General features: G+C 42.5%; 1 protein-coding gene across 2 annotated transcripts in view; it reads left to right on the forward strand.

Moving 5' to 3' along the window:
* Positions 1–13370, forward strand: part of Fbxw2 (F-box and WD repeat domain containing 2) — a 28103-nt gene that overhangs the window by 786 nt on the left and 13947 nt on the right. For both annotated transcript variants that reach the window (XM_052722907.1, XM_052722908.1), the window contains one exon: positions 5552–6061. In XM_052722907.1, the coding sequence (XP_052578867.1) occupies positions 5572–6061 (490 nt within the window). In that variant the 5' untranslated portion in view covers positions 5552–5571. The remainder of the gene's footprint in view (positions 1–5551; positions 6062–13370) is intronic.

Consider the following 13370-nt stretch of genomic DNA (forward strand, 5'->3'; position numbering starts at 1 on the left):
AGTTTACAAGTGAGGAAATTATATGAGATGATTTGCTCATGGTTACCCAACAAGAGAAATTTCAGAACCCATGTTTTATAAACATTTTTTAAATTTTTCCAAAGCTTAAAAAAAAAATTAGTCTCCAGACTAAGGGCTTTCAGGCCAAGGGTGGCTGTGGACTCTAGTAGTCCCAGCACTCAGACAGCTGAGGCAGAATTGTGAATTGAAGACCAGTCTAGGCTGCATTGCAAAAGCCTGTTTCAAAAGACAAACAAGAAAATAAAACAATTTTCTAAATCCCACAAGCAACAAGAGGAAAAGATTTTTAAAATAGTGTATTCACGTGTTTTTAAATACAAAAAGGTGTATGGTTAAAAGGGACCTTATCCCTTTCTTTGCCTTCCTAGTTCTCTCTGGAAGTAACCTGTTTAATCAGTTTCCTGAATATTCACAAAATATATTTATGTACACATAAGCCTCTGGGTGCACACATGCACATGTTTTTAAAGCATCTGATTCTTTTTTTCTTTGTGGTTTTGAAACTCACTATGTAGACCAGGCTGGCCTCGAACTCACAGAGATCCTTCTGCCTCTGTCTCTGAGTACTGTGATTAAAGACATGTGCCACTATGCCTGGCCTACATCTGTGCTTAACTGGTTGTACTTGGTATGAAAGGGGGGGCAAGGAGATAGCCTTTCCAACAACAACAGATATCTACCTTTTATTCTTTGCGTTTTTTTTTTTTTAAGTGTGTATGTTTTTTTAGCACTCTTGAGTGTCTACGTGAGTATGTAGGCCAGAGAACAACTTTATGGAGTCATTTCTCTCCTTCCAACTTTACATGGTGTCTTAATTTGGTTTTTATTGCTGTGAAGAGACACTATGACCATGACAACTCTTATAAATAAAAACATTTAATTGAGGGGGCTTGATTAGTTTCAGAGGTTCAGTCCATTATAGCGGGGAGCAGGGTGGAGTGCAGGCAGACGTGCTGGAGCAGCTGAGAGTGCTACTACATCTTGAAGGCAACAGGAAGTCAATTGACTGTCACAGTGAGGGAAGCTTGAGCAAAAGAGACCTCAAAGCCCATCCCTACAGTGACACACTTCCTTCAACAAGGCCACACCTCCTAATAGTGCCACTCCCTTTGGGGGACTTTTCCTTTCAAGCCACCACACATGGGTTTTTAGGTCATTAGGCTTTACAGCTATCACTTTTAACCACTGATCCTTCTCATGGGCCTGAATTCTATTTCTTACCTGCACGGCTGTGGCAGACTAGACGGAGGGGAAACATAGTCAGACTTTGCACCCACAATGCTTTGCCTGTAAAACAATGCAAGAATGGAAGGGTGGAGACTGGGTCATATTGAGCTGCTGCTTCCTATATAACTCTGGGAGAGCCTCTCCACCTCTTGGGCCATAGATTGTTTGCTAGTAAGGGCAGTAGTCCTTACATTTTCTATGAACCATGCTAAAGTCAAATGTGATATTCACAGGCACTGCTTTAGTCATTAAGACCAACATAAATACGGTAATTGCTTAGCGGCATAGACCAAACTCAGGTTCCCATCTCCCAATTTAGGAATGTTTTTCTCATACTACTCACTTCCTCAGAGCTTTGTGATTGTTTCTGTTAAGGGCTGGAGAACATTGAGAAGGGTGTGAGGAGCAAGATAGTGAGTGAGGGGTGTGGAAAGAGAGAAGGGAGCACCTAGGAAGCAGTACCGCCTAGAGTCAGTAACTGCCTTTCCTTAGAATATTAGACACCTGGTAAGTTTGAGTCCTTGAGTTTTTCTTCTAGGCATGAAGGAAACTGATAAGATTAAAGACCGAACATGATGTTAGGTTAGTAGGTCACATCCATTCCAGCCTTAGTACTACACACAGGAGTCCTGCCAGGCATTACAGTAACAGAACGAAAGGTACTTGCTGGACATGTCTCGGCGTCATTTCTGATTCTCACACTGCTGAAGTTGGGACAGTAGCTTCTGTTTACACACAGACGCTTAGAGATTAGTTGAGCATCCCCATGATCACAGAGGAAGTAGCTGAATCAGCTAAAAAAAAATGTGACTGGTCTAGCTCTTTCATGTATCCCAGTGGTCCTGTCTCTTCACACTAATGGGGAGTTGGCTATTCCACTGTTGGAAGGAATGCTGTTGAACTGAAATTCCATTTCCTGGGGCATCTGTTGTATATTTTGTTTGTGTTCTGACAAATAAAGCTTGTCTGGAGATCAGAGGGCAGAGCTAGCCACTAGTCAACCATAGAGGCCTGGTGGTGGGGACACGCCTTTAATCCCAGCACTTGCAGGGAGGAAGCAGGAAGATCATGAGTTCAAGGCCACTCTGGGCTACACAAGATTGAACTAGTCTAAAAGAGAAACAGAGCCAGTTGGTGGTGGCTCACACCTTTAATCCCAGCACTAGAGAGGTAGAGACCGGAATAGAAGATGGGTGGAGACAGGATCTCAGCAATTCAATCTGAGGATTCCTAGAGATAGGATCTTGCCCATTTGGTCTGATTATTGGTAGAGGTAAGAAGTTTCTGGTGGCTGGCTGCTGTGTGGCTGCTCTGCTTCTCTGATCTCTTGGCTTTCACCCTCGCTATCTGTCTCTGGGTTTTTATTGTTTAAGACTAATTAGGATCACGAAAGAGGCTTCCCTTGGGGAACCTTGTGCTGCCAGGACATAATGCTGTTCCTAGAGGCCTTGCTTGGTGAACAAGTTCATTCTAGACCTGTGGCTTTAGGAAGTTCCCTCCAAAATTAGTTGGTTCTTTTAGAAATATAGAAGTTGGTGAGTTTTAGTAGTATGCTCTGAGGAGTCAAATGATTTTAGACAGGCTTTGTGGTACATATCTGTCATTCTGGTCCCCAGGGTGCAGAGGCTCAGTGAGAAAGAAGTGAAAACCCAATGTTCAGTAGCGCAGGTGCCCACGAAAACGAATGGCTTTGTCTTGTGAATAATTATTCTTTAAAGTAGGATTTTCTGGATGTGTTGCAGAGGAATTGTGCTAGGGTCACAGAGAGGAAGCCTCTTTCTTGAGATGAGTTGATGAAATCATGTGAACTACTTATTCTTGTAGCAGTTGAAGAACTGGGTCTTCATGTAAATGATTGCATCCTTGAGGCCCCGACCCCTGACTCTGAGTAGTCTTCAGAAGCCCGGGCTGTTAGGCTGGAGAGGACTGACCGAAACAGTCCATTGCTTCTACTAACACCCAGCCGTGCGTCTGAAATGGTCATGGAACTTAGATTTTGCTCACTTTCCATGACAGAGTTGGAAGACAGATGACTTTATAGATCTAGTCTAGGTAACAACATGAAGAAAGAAATTTATTTTCTTTCAGACTGAACTTCTTTTTTTTTTTTCCTCGAGACCAGGTTTCTCTGTGTAGCCCTGGCTGTCCTGGAACTCACTCTGTAGACCAGGCTGGCCTTGAACTCAGAGATCTGCCAGCTTCTGCCTCCTGAGTGCTGGGATTAAATGTGTGTGCCACCACCGCCTAGCCAAATTGAATTTAAAAATTAGATGACAATCTTTTAAGTAATCGGAAGAAATTTCCTCCCCGCAAAAAGCCTTGGAACTGTCTGAACATAATAAAAATCAAACTAAGTTCCCATGAACCTGACCCAGTATCAACACAGAGCAAACCTTTTTTTGGTTTTTCAAGACAGGGTTTCTCCATGTAGTTTTGGTGCCTGTCCTGGATCTTGCTCTGTAGACCAGGCTGGCCTCGAACTCATAGAGATCTGCCTGCTTCTCTGCCTTCTGAGCACTGGGATTAAAGGCATGTACCACCACCTCCTGGCTTGTAAATCTTTTTTTTTAATTGGTATTTTTCTCTTTTCATTAGTTTAATTCTCATTTTTTTCTTTCCTTTACTTTATCTTTTTTTAAAGACAGGGTTTCTCTGTGTAGCCCTGGCTGGCCTCAAGTCACAGAGATTGCCTGCCTCTGTCTCCCAAGTTCTGGGATTAAAGGTGCTCCCCCACCCCCAACTCTTAATCCTCATTATAAAGCATAAGTTGATACCTGTTGATGCTGATATAAGGTACTTTAAAATTCCTTTGTCCAGTTAGCCCTGGAAGATTCGTTAGTTTTTCCAAAAGGTAAAAATGGTATAATCAGGTAGACGTTATCTGCAGATCTTGTTACCAAGTTAGGATTCTTAGGAGAGAAAGACAGGACTGCTTTTCCTCCTCCTCCTCCTCCTCCTCCTCCTCCTCCTCCTCCTCCTCCTCCTCCTCCTCCTCCTCCTCCTCCTCCTCCAGTGGCTGAACTAACTACATAGCCAAAGATAGCCTTGAACCTCACTCCTCCCAGCTTCACCTTCTGAGATTATAGGAATGCTAGCTGCTGTGCTGAGCTTTTTATGTTTGGGGGAGAGGTGTTGGTTTTTGGTCTTTTTGGAGATAGGGTATCTCTGTGTAGACCAGGCTGGCCTTTGAACTCAGTGATCCACCTGACTCTGCCTCCCGAGTGCTGGGATTAAAGGTGTGCTCCACCGCTGTCCAGCTGCTGTGCTGATCTTGAAAGAACAGGCCTCTTTCTGTTCTGCCATTTCACTAGCTTTGTGACCTCAGTGGTTTTACTTAGTTAGCTTCTTGCATCTGTAGTTTCTCCCTTTGTAAAGTGAAAATGACACGTGGTTTTTGTGAGCATCCAGATGATTTTTTTTTTTTTTTGCTTTGTGTACTTGAACTGTGGTATTGCTATATCGCCCAGGCTGGTCTCCAACTTAATGGTCCTCTTAAAGCAGCCTCTGAGTGCTAGGATTGCAGGCACGTTCCACTGTGCCCAGCATATATATGGGGATTATTAATTTGCTTTATCTTGTAGACTGCAAGAGCCCTCATGGCTCTCTAGGGAACATGGTTAAGACTTGTCACTAGCTTACGTGAGGTTTCTAAAAGCAAACTGTGTACAGCCTTTAGTAATCCATGTTCTAACAGACAGTGCTGTAAGGGAGATGGCATACCAGAACACAAAGCTTACTACATTTTTTTTTTTACATCTTTTTGCTTCACCGTCTATAGTAAAACCGAGTCATTAGGTTTGTGATTTTGGGTGGCAGAGCAGGTTGTACCCAGCATAACTAATACATAAGTCACAGCTCCAGAGATTTGCTTTGTGCATGTTACATCCTGATGCTGTTCTTGTGATCTTATTTCTCAAATAGTAAGGAATTTAGTGAGGAAGCAGTTGTGTAATGGTTTGGGTGGAGGGTTGTATGCAGAGTAGAATATTCTGTATGAATGTTCTATGAATCTTTTATGGTGACAATGCATGTGGCATGTATTAGACTTCAAAAGGAGCAAGTCACACACTGACATAAGTTCCTTTGACCTATTTACTATATCATGATTTGTTAAAATATGTTTTCTTAGATGAATTTCCTTTTGTGTGCATGGAAACATTCAGTGCAGTTTATTAACTGTAAAGTAACTAAGCATAAAATTGTAATGCCATTTTTATACTAATTTTTAATACTTCATTTATTAGCAGTCTTGCTTGAACAATCTTTTTGAACAGAACTAATACAATATTTTGATGTGCCACAGGTAAATATTTCCATAACCTTATGGAGAGAAAGGACTTTGAGACATGGCTTGATAACATTTCTGTTACATTTCTTTCTCTGACGGACTTGCAGAAAAATGAAACTCTGGACCACCTGATTAGTCTGAGTGGGGCAGTCCAGCTCAGGCACCTCTCCAATAACCTGGAGACTCTCCTCAAGCGGGACTTCCTCAAACTCCTTCCCCTGGAGCTCAGTTTTTATTTGTTAAAATGGCTCGATCCTCAGACTTTACTCACATGCTGCCTGGTCTCTAAGCAGTGGAATAAGGTGATAAGTGCCTGTACAGAGGTGTGGCAGACTGCCTGTAAAAATTTGGGCTGGCAGATAGATGATTCTGTTCAGGACGCATTGCACTGGAAGAAGGTTTACTTGAAGGCTATCTTGAGGATGAAGCAGCTGGAGAACCACGAAGCCTTTGAGACCTCATCATTAATTGGACACAGTGCCAGAGTGTATGCACTTTACTACAGAGATGGACTTCTCTGCACAGGTAAGGGATCTGGGCGAGTCGCTGGAGAGAGGAAGCAGTGTTCTTCCTCTCTACTAACTTACAAGGATTGATCTTTGTAAGCTCCCTCTTGAGAAGAGCAAGCGTTGGTTATATGGGATATTTGTAATGGCACTTTCCTCTGAATAGGTGTCCCCACTCTGCATGTTCTTCCCTCTGGAGAAGAGTCATTTTATAAGTTCTTCTAAGTATAATGTGAGTCAGGAAAGTGTAGGTTTCCTCCATGTTCGTTTTATTTTATCATTAAAAAAAATTTTGGGTCTAGCGAGAACATTTTGGATGAATTATCTAACCTATCTGTGTTTATTTCCTTGCCTTTAAAATAATGGGAAGGAACAAATTCCTTCCTTGCTCTAAACTCCTGTGGCTCTAAGATTGGATGTTGAAAGTCTGGATGTAGAAATGAAGATAGCTGGATGTTTCTCACACTGGGCATTTGAGTGGCTGTTTGACACACTGTTCTGTACAGTCCACAAAGAGTGATCTACCACAGCAGTGCCTTCAGTTCTGAAGGGGTTTACTAGTCCAGGGTAGAGAGTAAATAGCAGTCAGAACGAAACAACAGATAGCCAGACACCATCAGATTGAGCACTCCAGACATCTAGCAGAGATGGCTGGGAGAGCAAACACAGGATGACACTATCAAGTCGGAGGCGTGCAGACCTCCAGCCCAAATCAACTGGAGAAGTCAGCTACCACCACCCCACCCTCAGGCAGCCAGCTGACTTTCCCAAGTGAAAGAGCCCTGTAGAGTGAGACTTCCGATTAAACAGCAGCAGATGACATCACCAGATTGGGTGCTAACAGCATCCCCAAGAAACTGACTGGGGAAGTTGAAACAATCTCTCCTTGGATAAGCTTCCGTGACTGAACATCTGCCTTCCTGTTCCCACTGCAGGCATTTTTATATTATGGGATAAAAAGTGGTGACCTCCATTGAAAATAATGCACCTTCTAGCTTTTCTGAATGACACGTGTTTTAGCAACCTTTAGCTGCTTGTTGTTTTTTTTTCTTCTCCCAGTTACAGAGCCAGGGGGTCAACCTGTTCTTGGACAAGGTGCCTTGGAAGACACTTGAAATAAACCTGCTGGATGTCTTAGTTACTTTTCTTTTGCTGTGATAAGACACCATGGCCAAAACAATTTATAAGAGAAAGCATTTAATTTGGGGCTTATGTGTCCAGAGGCCATGGCCATGGCCACAAGCGCAGCAGCAGGGAGGTAGGCAGGAAAGGTGCTGGAGCAGTAGCTAAGATCATGAAGCAGAGAAAAGCTAACCGAGAATGGCATGGGCGTTCAAAGCCTTAAAGCCACCCCAGTGACATAATTCTTCCAACAAGACCATACCTAATTCTTTCTCCAAACAATGCCGCCAACTGGGGACCAAGTATGCAATCATAGGAGCCTATGGGAGCCATTCTCATTCAGACTGCCACAGTGGAGTATGGGACAGGAGAGCCCTTACTCTCAGAATGCACTTTTAGCAAGGTTAAAGCACGTGACAGTGTACCTATATAATATACACTATATACAATTGTTAAAGTCTTAAGTTTTGTATTACTATAGAATTATAATGGATGTGTGTTTCTACAAACGGTTCTGATATATGTCCACATTTAGGCAATGTAATTCCTTCCTAGACTGTGTGTGGAATAGTTCTGGGAGTTTTTTGGATGTTTGTGTTGTTGTTAGATTTATTTACATGAGTGTTTTGTCTGCATGTATGTCTGCACACCAGAAGAGGGCATCAGATCTCATGGGATTAAAGTTATAGACAGTTGGGCTGGAGAGGTGACTCAGAGGTTAAGAGCACCAACTGCTCTTCCAGAGTTCCTGAGTTCAATTCCCAGCACCCACATGGTGGTTCACAGCCATCTATAATGAGATCTGGTGTGCAAAGTTACATGGTAGCAGAATGTTGTATACATAATAAATAAATCAATCTTTAAAAAAAGAAAAAAGAAAGTTATAGTTGTGAGCTACCATGTGGGTGCTGGGAATTGAGAAGAGCAGTTGGTGTTCTTCACAACTGAGCCATCTTTTAAGCCCCCCAAATTTTTATTTTTTTTTAATTATATATTTATGCACACATCTGAATTTGGGTATGTACACATAAGTTCATGTTCTAGCAGAGGACAGAAGTGGGCATCAGGTCCCCATTTGTGAGCTTCTTGACATGGGAGCTGGGAACTGAACTAGGGTCCTCTGCAAGAGCCATGTCTTCAGCCCTGGTTCTGGTTCTTACCAGCAGTCTTAATGCCTGCTTGCTTATGTTATGTACATTGTATATGGATATCCATATTCATTGTTCGATCCGGGACATTTTTTAACAAATATTCCTGGAGTGCCAAAACTATATAATTTTCACTTTTAATAAGTATTAGTTGTTCTTCTGTGTAAATATATCATGTAGCTGTTTTCATGTTAGTGTATATTCAGGTTTCTGTTTTATGAGTATTTGTTTGTGTTCCTCTTCCCCTGCTTGGAGTATTTACTTCTTGACAGAAGCCAAAGTAGAATTATCAGTTCCCCAAGTGCGGCTGCTTCTCTGCTTAGTGTCTACATGTATACTGAATTGCTGCTGTGCCCACAGCAGGCATAAGTGATATGCTTTACTTTCAGGCTCTCCAGAATCAATCTCAATCTCTTTAATAGTGACAAAATAAGTAACTTCTCAAGATTATTTTTAAATTGCATTTCTATATAAATCACATTTTCCCATGTGGTGACTTAATTCTCTGAAATGCCAGGTACTTTTCCAGTTTAGTCATTGATTAAGGCATTTCATGGTTTGGCATGTCACCCTGAACTTGCTTCGTGCTGTTTTCCCTGAAGTCTGACTATTGGAACATTATCACCCACTTTTTCTGTGCTTTGATGTCCTTTGTAGTTTTAATACTCTGTAGTTGTTCTTTTTTTTTTTTTTTTTTTTTTTTTTGAAGATTAACCTATGGCATTGACTTGGCATTCCATACTTAAATATTGGCAGTGGGCTCATTGTCTTCACACTTTTCTTTCTTTTTTTGTTTTTCAAGACATGATCTCTTTGAGTAGCCCTGGCTGTCCTGGAACTTGCTATGTCGACCAGGCCGGCCTCAAACTCACAGAGATCTGCCTGCCTCTGCCTCCTGAGTGCTGTGATGAAAGGCGTGAGCCACCCAGCCCAGACTGCTTTCTTTTTGGTTTTTCGAGACAGGGTTTCTCTGTGTAGCTTTGCGCCTCTCCTGGAACTCACTTGGTAGCCCAGGCTGGCCTCGAACTCACAGAGATCCGCCTGGCTCTGCCTCCCGAGTGCTGGGATTAAAGGTGTGCGCCACCACCGCCCGGCCTGCTTTCTTTTTTTTAAAGTTAATTTATTATTTTATGTGTATGGGTGTTTTGCCTGTGTGTATGTCTATGTGCCATGTGCATGCTTGGTGGAGTGTGTGTGTGATTTTTGAGCTAGGTCTCATTCTTTTAGCCTGTGCTGGCCTGACGCTTAATACATAATCCAGCTGGCCTCCAACTTGTAGCGATCCTTTTTTGAGTTTGGGGATTACCAATATTCACAATTATACTCTGCTTCATCATTTTCTTTTCATGCAATAAAAGTTCAGTTATGGGCTGGTGAGAGGGTGAGTGGTTAAAGAACTTACCATGTAAGTATAAGGACTGGAATTGGGATTCCCAGAACCCATAGAGATACTAGGTGTGTGTGGCAGCCCATCTGTAATTCTAGCTTCCTAAGGCAGAGACGGGAACCCCTGAGGCAGGCTGGTTGTATTAGCTAGTTATATGATAAGCCCTAGGTTTAACTGAGAGACACTGTCTCATAAGGAATAAAGGTGGGGAATGGTGGAGAAAGATTCTGGACACTGCCCCAAGGTCTCCACATGCAAACATACATATACATACACATCTATACACATAAGAAAAAGGAGGAAATAAAAACCTCAGTTATTTGTTGAAAAAGTAAATGGGAAATAATCTGTAAGTCCTCTAGCTACTTGTAAAGTTAGTATTTGTTAGTGGACCCAAATCTGCATTTTTGTTTGTTTTCAGTGCTGGCCATTAGAAATCCAGGATCTGTGCATGCTAGGCATGCACTCCACCACCAAATCACATTCAGCCCCTAAACCTTGCATTTTAAGGTTAGTTTTTAGGGGCTGGAGAGATGGCTCAGAGGTTAAGAGCACTGACTGCAGAGGTCCTGAATTCAATACCCAGCAACCTCATAGTGGCTCACAACCATCTATAATGAGATCTAGCCTGCAGACATACATGCAGACAGAACACTGAATACATAACAGATAAATAAATCTTAAAAAAAAAAAAGAAAGATTGGTTTCTAAATGGGTATATATTATTTTTATTGTAATCACCAGGTTTGCATTTGAAAATTATGTCATGGCTTTTGAAATTGACCTAAAGTGTTAGTTTGAAATTTCTAATGGCAGCATGCTTGAAACTTCACAGGTGAGAGGAATAAGTGTTAGAGAATTATTTATGAGTTTCTGTTATTGTGTTTCTTTTTAAGAATTTTTATTTTTGGCCAGGCGGTGGTGGCACATGCCTGTAATCCCAGCACTTGGGAGGCAGAGGCAGGTAGATGGATCTCTAAGTTGGAGGCCAGTGTGTTCCAGGACAGCCAGGGATACTCAGAGAAACCCTGTCTTGAAAAAACAAAACAAAACAAACAAAAAGGGCTTGTTTGTTATGCCCCAGGCATTCCAAGTCAGATTTAAAAAAAAAAAAGTATTTGTGTGTGTGAGAGAGACAGACAGGGAGACACCAATCGACCTGGGGAGGCCAGAAATGGGTATCAGATCCCTTGGAGCTGGAGCTGTAGACAGTTGTAAGCTGCCCAGTATGGGTTCTGGGAAAGGCAGTCTTCTAGAAGAGGACTAAGCATTCTTAACCACTGAGCTCTCTCTCCCACACTCATTTGTTTTTCAAGAACTTCAGTTTTCTCTTGGGTGAACTGTGGAATCCTGAATTTGGCAGTGAGATGGTATTACTACCAAAGAGAGTGATAGCCAGTGCTAACAACTGGCCTGGTCTGCAGGGAGGCAATTCTCCTTCCGTTCTGCAGTTTATTTCTGAAATGAGGAGAGAAGAACCTGGTGTACTTTGTAACATCAATAGCTACTTATTTGTGACATGTCTGCCATTAGAAAACAATGTGGGAGAAGCAGGGCAGTTCTTTGCTCAGAGGGTGCACACGCTCCTTCAGAAGATGACTTAATGTAGGTGAAAAGTCTCCTGAGGACTGCCAAGTCACAGTACTTGCCTTTCTAGAGTGCAGCTTCTCCACTGCAGTGCGTCTTTGCCATGTAGGACTCACTGGCTAGCTCTGACTTTGTAAGATAAGCCTCAAGTCTAGATTTTTGTGAAATGTGCTTATTATTTTTCAGTATTGATCTTTATCTAGATTTTAAAATACTACGGCTAGGTCATGTTCAGCCTGTGAGCAGTAGCTCTGTGGTAACTTCTGGATTGAGTGAGAAAAGTCAAAGCCATAACAGCTCAAATAAGAGGAAGTGTGTCTGAGTGTATAGCTCAGTAGAACACCTGCCTTGTATGAGCACAGTTCTGATCTGATGCCCCAGCTCTACCCCCACCAAAGAGAGAAAAAGGTAGTTAAATTTTGCAGGGAAACTCTGTTTTTCAGAGGAACAAGTGATTCCTGCATTAGGGAAAACTTTGCAGTGTTTGAAGAACTGAAGAAGTTTGTTTTCATACAGAGTGTTTACTGGGTGGCTCCCACTCACCTTGGTTCAGCTGCTTCCGCAGCTGCTTTCTCCAGAAGGAGCATCCTGTTGGCTTTGCTTTCCTGCCTGCAGGCTGGCAGGACAATGCAGAAGCCAACACACAGGAGTGCGGTTTGTGCACGGCCAAAGACCATGGTGGCTTTCTAGCATCTAACACGGGCATTTCTTATATTCTATGAAATAGGAGTTAGAGTTTGGCTTCTCAGGGCTTCCTGGCAGGAAAATCAGACCCTTCCACAAAATGCTTGGTTTCAGCATTTTTTTTTCCTGGAACTTTTGAGTGTGTTTTTCCGACCCCATAATTCTTGCATTTTTGTATCCCTGCAAAGCCAACACCATGTAGACAGTACTTACAAGTTCTACTCCTATTCCCCATCTGCCATAGCTGTGGTATCCTCTCTATGACTTGGTGATTAAGTCTAGGAAAACGCTTCCCTAGTAGTTATTTTAACAGCTCAGAATTCTTCAATAGCTTTTTCAGTTTGGGTTCTCCTTTTTCCAAAAGTAAGGTTTTCATTTGCAAATATCTAGTAGATCCATCATGAGTTCCTTGCAAAGTAGAAGACAATTCTTTATGTATGTCCTGTATGTTGCAGGTTATGTAACATTCTTGCCTCTGCCTAGCTGATGTTAGTAATGTCCCTCACCCACACCATTGTGACAGCTGACACTGTCCCAGTTTCTGAAAAGGTCCCTTAGGAGATAGCCATCCAGATCTCTTTCAGAGCTTTGAATTTCCAAGTTAAAGTGTTACCCCATCACAGTGTAGGTCAGGCTAAATCAGTCTAGAAACAGTGTCCTACAGAGAGGTATGGTTTTTAAAACATGAAAAAGGAACAGTTGAATGTAAGAGCAGCCGTGGGACTCAGCAAAACTTGATAGTGAACTAAGGATTTGTCAAGAAGAGATGTCACGAGTGGCAAGGGTCGGGGCTCTGTGTCCTGGGAAGTAGTACTACTGAAAGCAAGGTTGGGGGGCGGGAAGACAGTGGACTTGAGGGGATAAATGGAGTTGTTTGGGATCAACTAAATTTCTCCACCTGTTCTGTATCTAAGTGGAGATTCTCAAGGTGTTTGAAAGTAGAGGGTGAGAGCTTTGAAGAGCACTTAGGACTAGAGAGAGAGAAAAAACAAGCAAACAGTAATATCCTAGCTATGGTGGAGTAGTGTCTGTATTTGTGTTTGTGCACCATGTGTGTCCTGGTGCCCATAGGAGCCAGAAAGAGGGTGTCAAAATCCCCTAGGACTGGAGTTACAGACAGTTGTGAGCTGTCACGTGGGTGCTGGGAGCTGAACCCTAGGTCTCTGCAAAAGCAGCCAGTGCTCTTAACCCCTGAGCCATCTCTTCACCCCTCAAGATTTGTGTTTTTTGGCCACACTAACTTATTCATACTTTAGATTTATTTATTTTTTATTTGGGAGCTGGAGAGATGGCTCAGTGGTTAGGAGCACTTGCTGTTCTTGAAGAAGACCTGGGTTCAAGTCCCAACGCCCACATAGTAGCTCACAACTACCTGTAACTCCCAGTTCCAAGGGGATCCA

This window comes from Peromyscus californicus, unplaced genomic scaffold (assembly GCF_007827085.1).
Source record: "Peromyscus californicus insignis strain IS unplaced genomic scaffold, ASM782708v3 Scaffold_7__1_contigs__length_154581171, whole genome shotgun sequence".
NCBI classification, from domain to species: domain Eukaryota; kingdom Metazoa; phylum Chordata; class Mammalia; order Rodentia; family Cricetidae; genus Peromyscus; species Peromyscus californicus.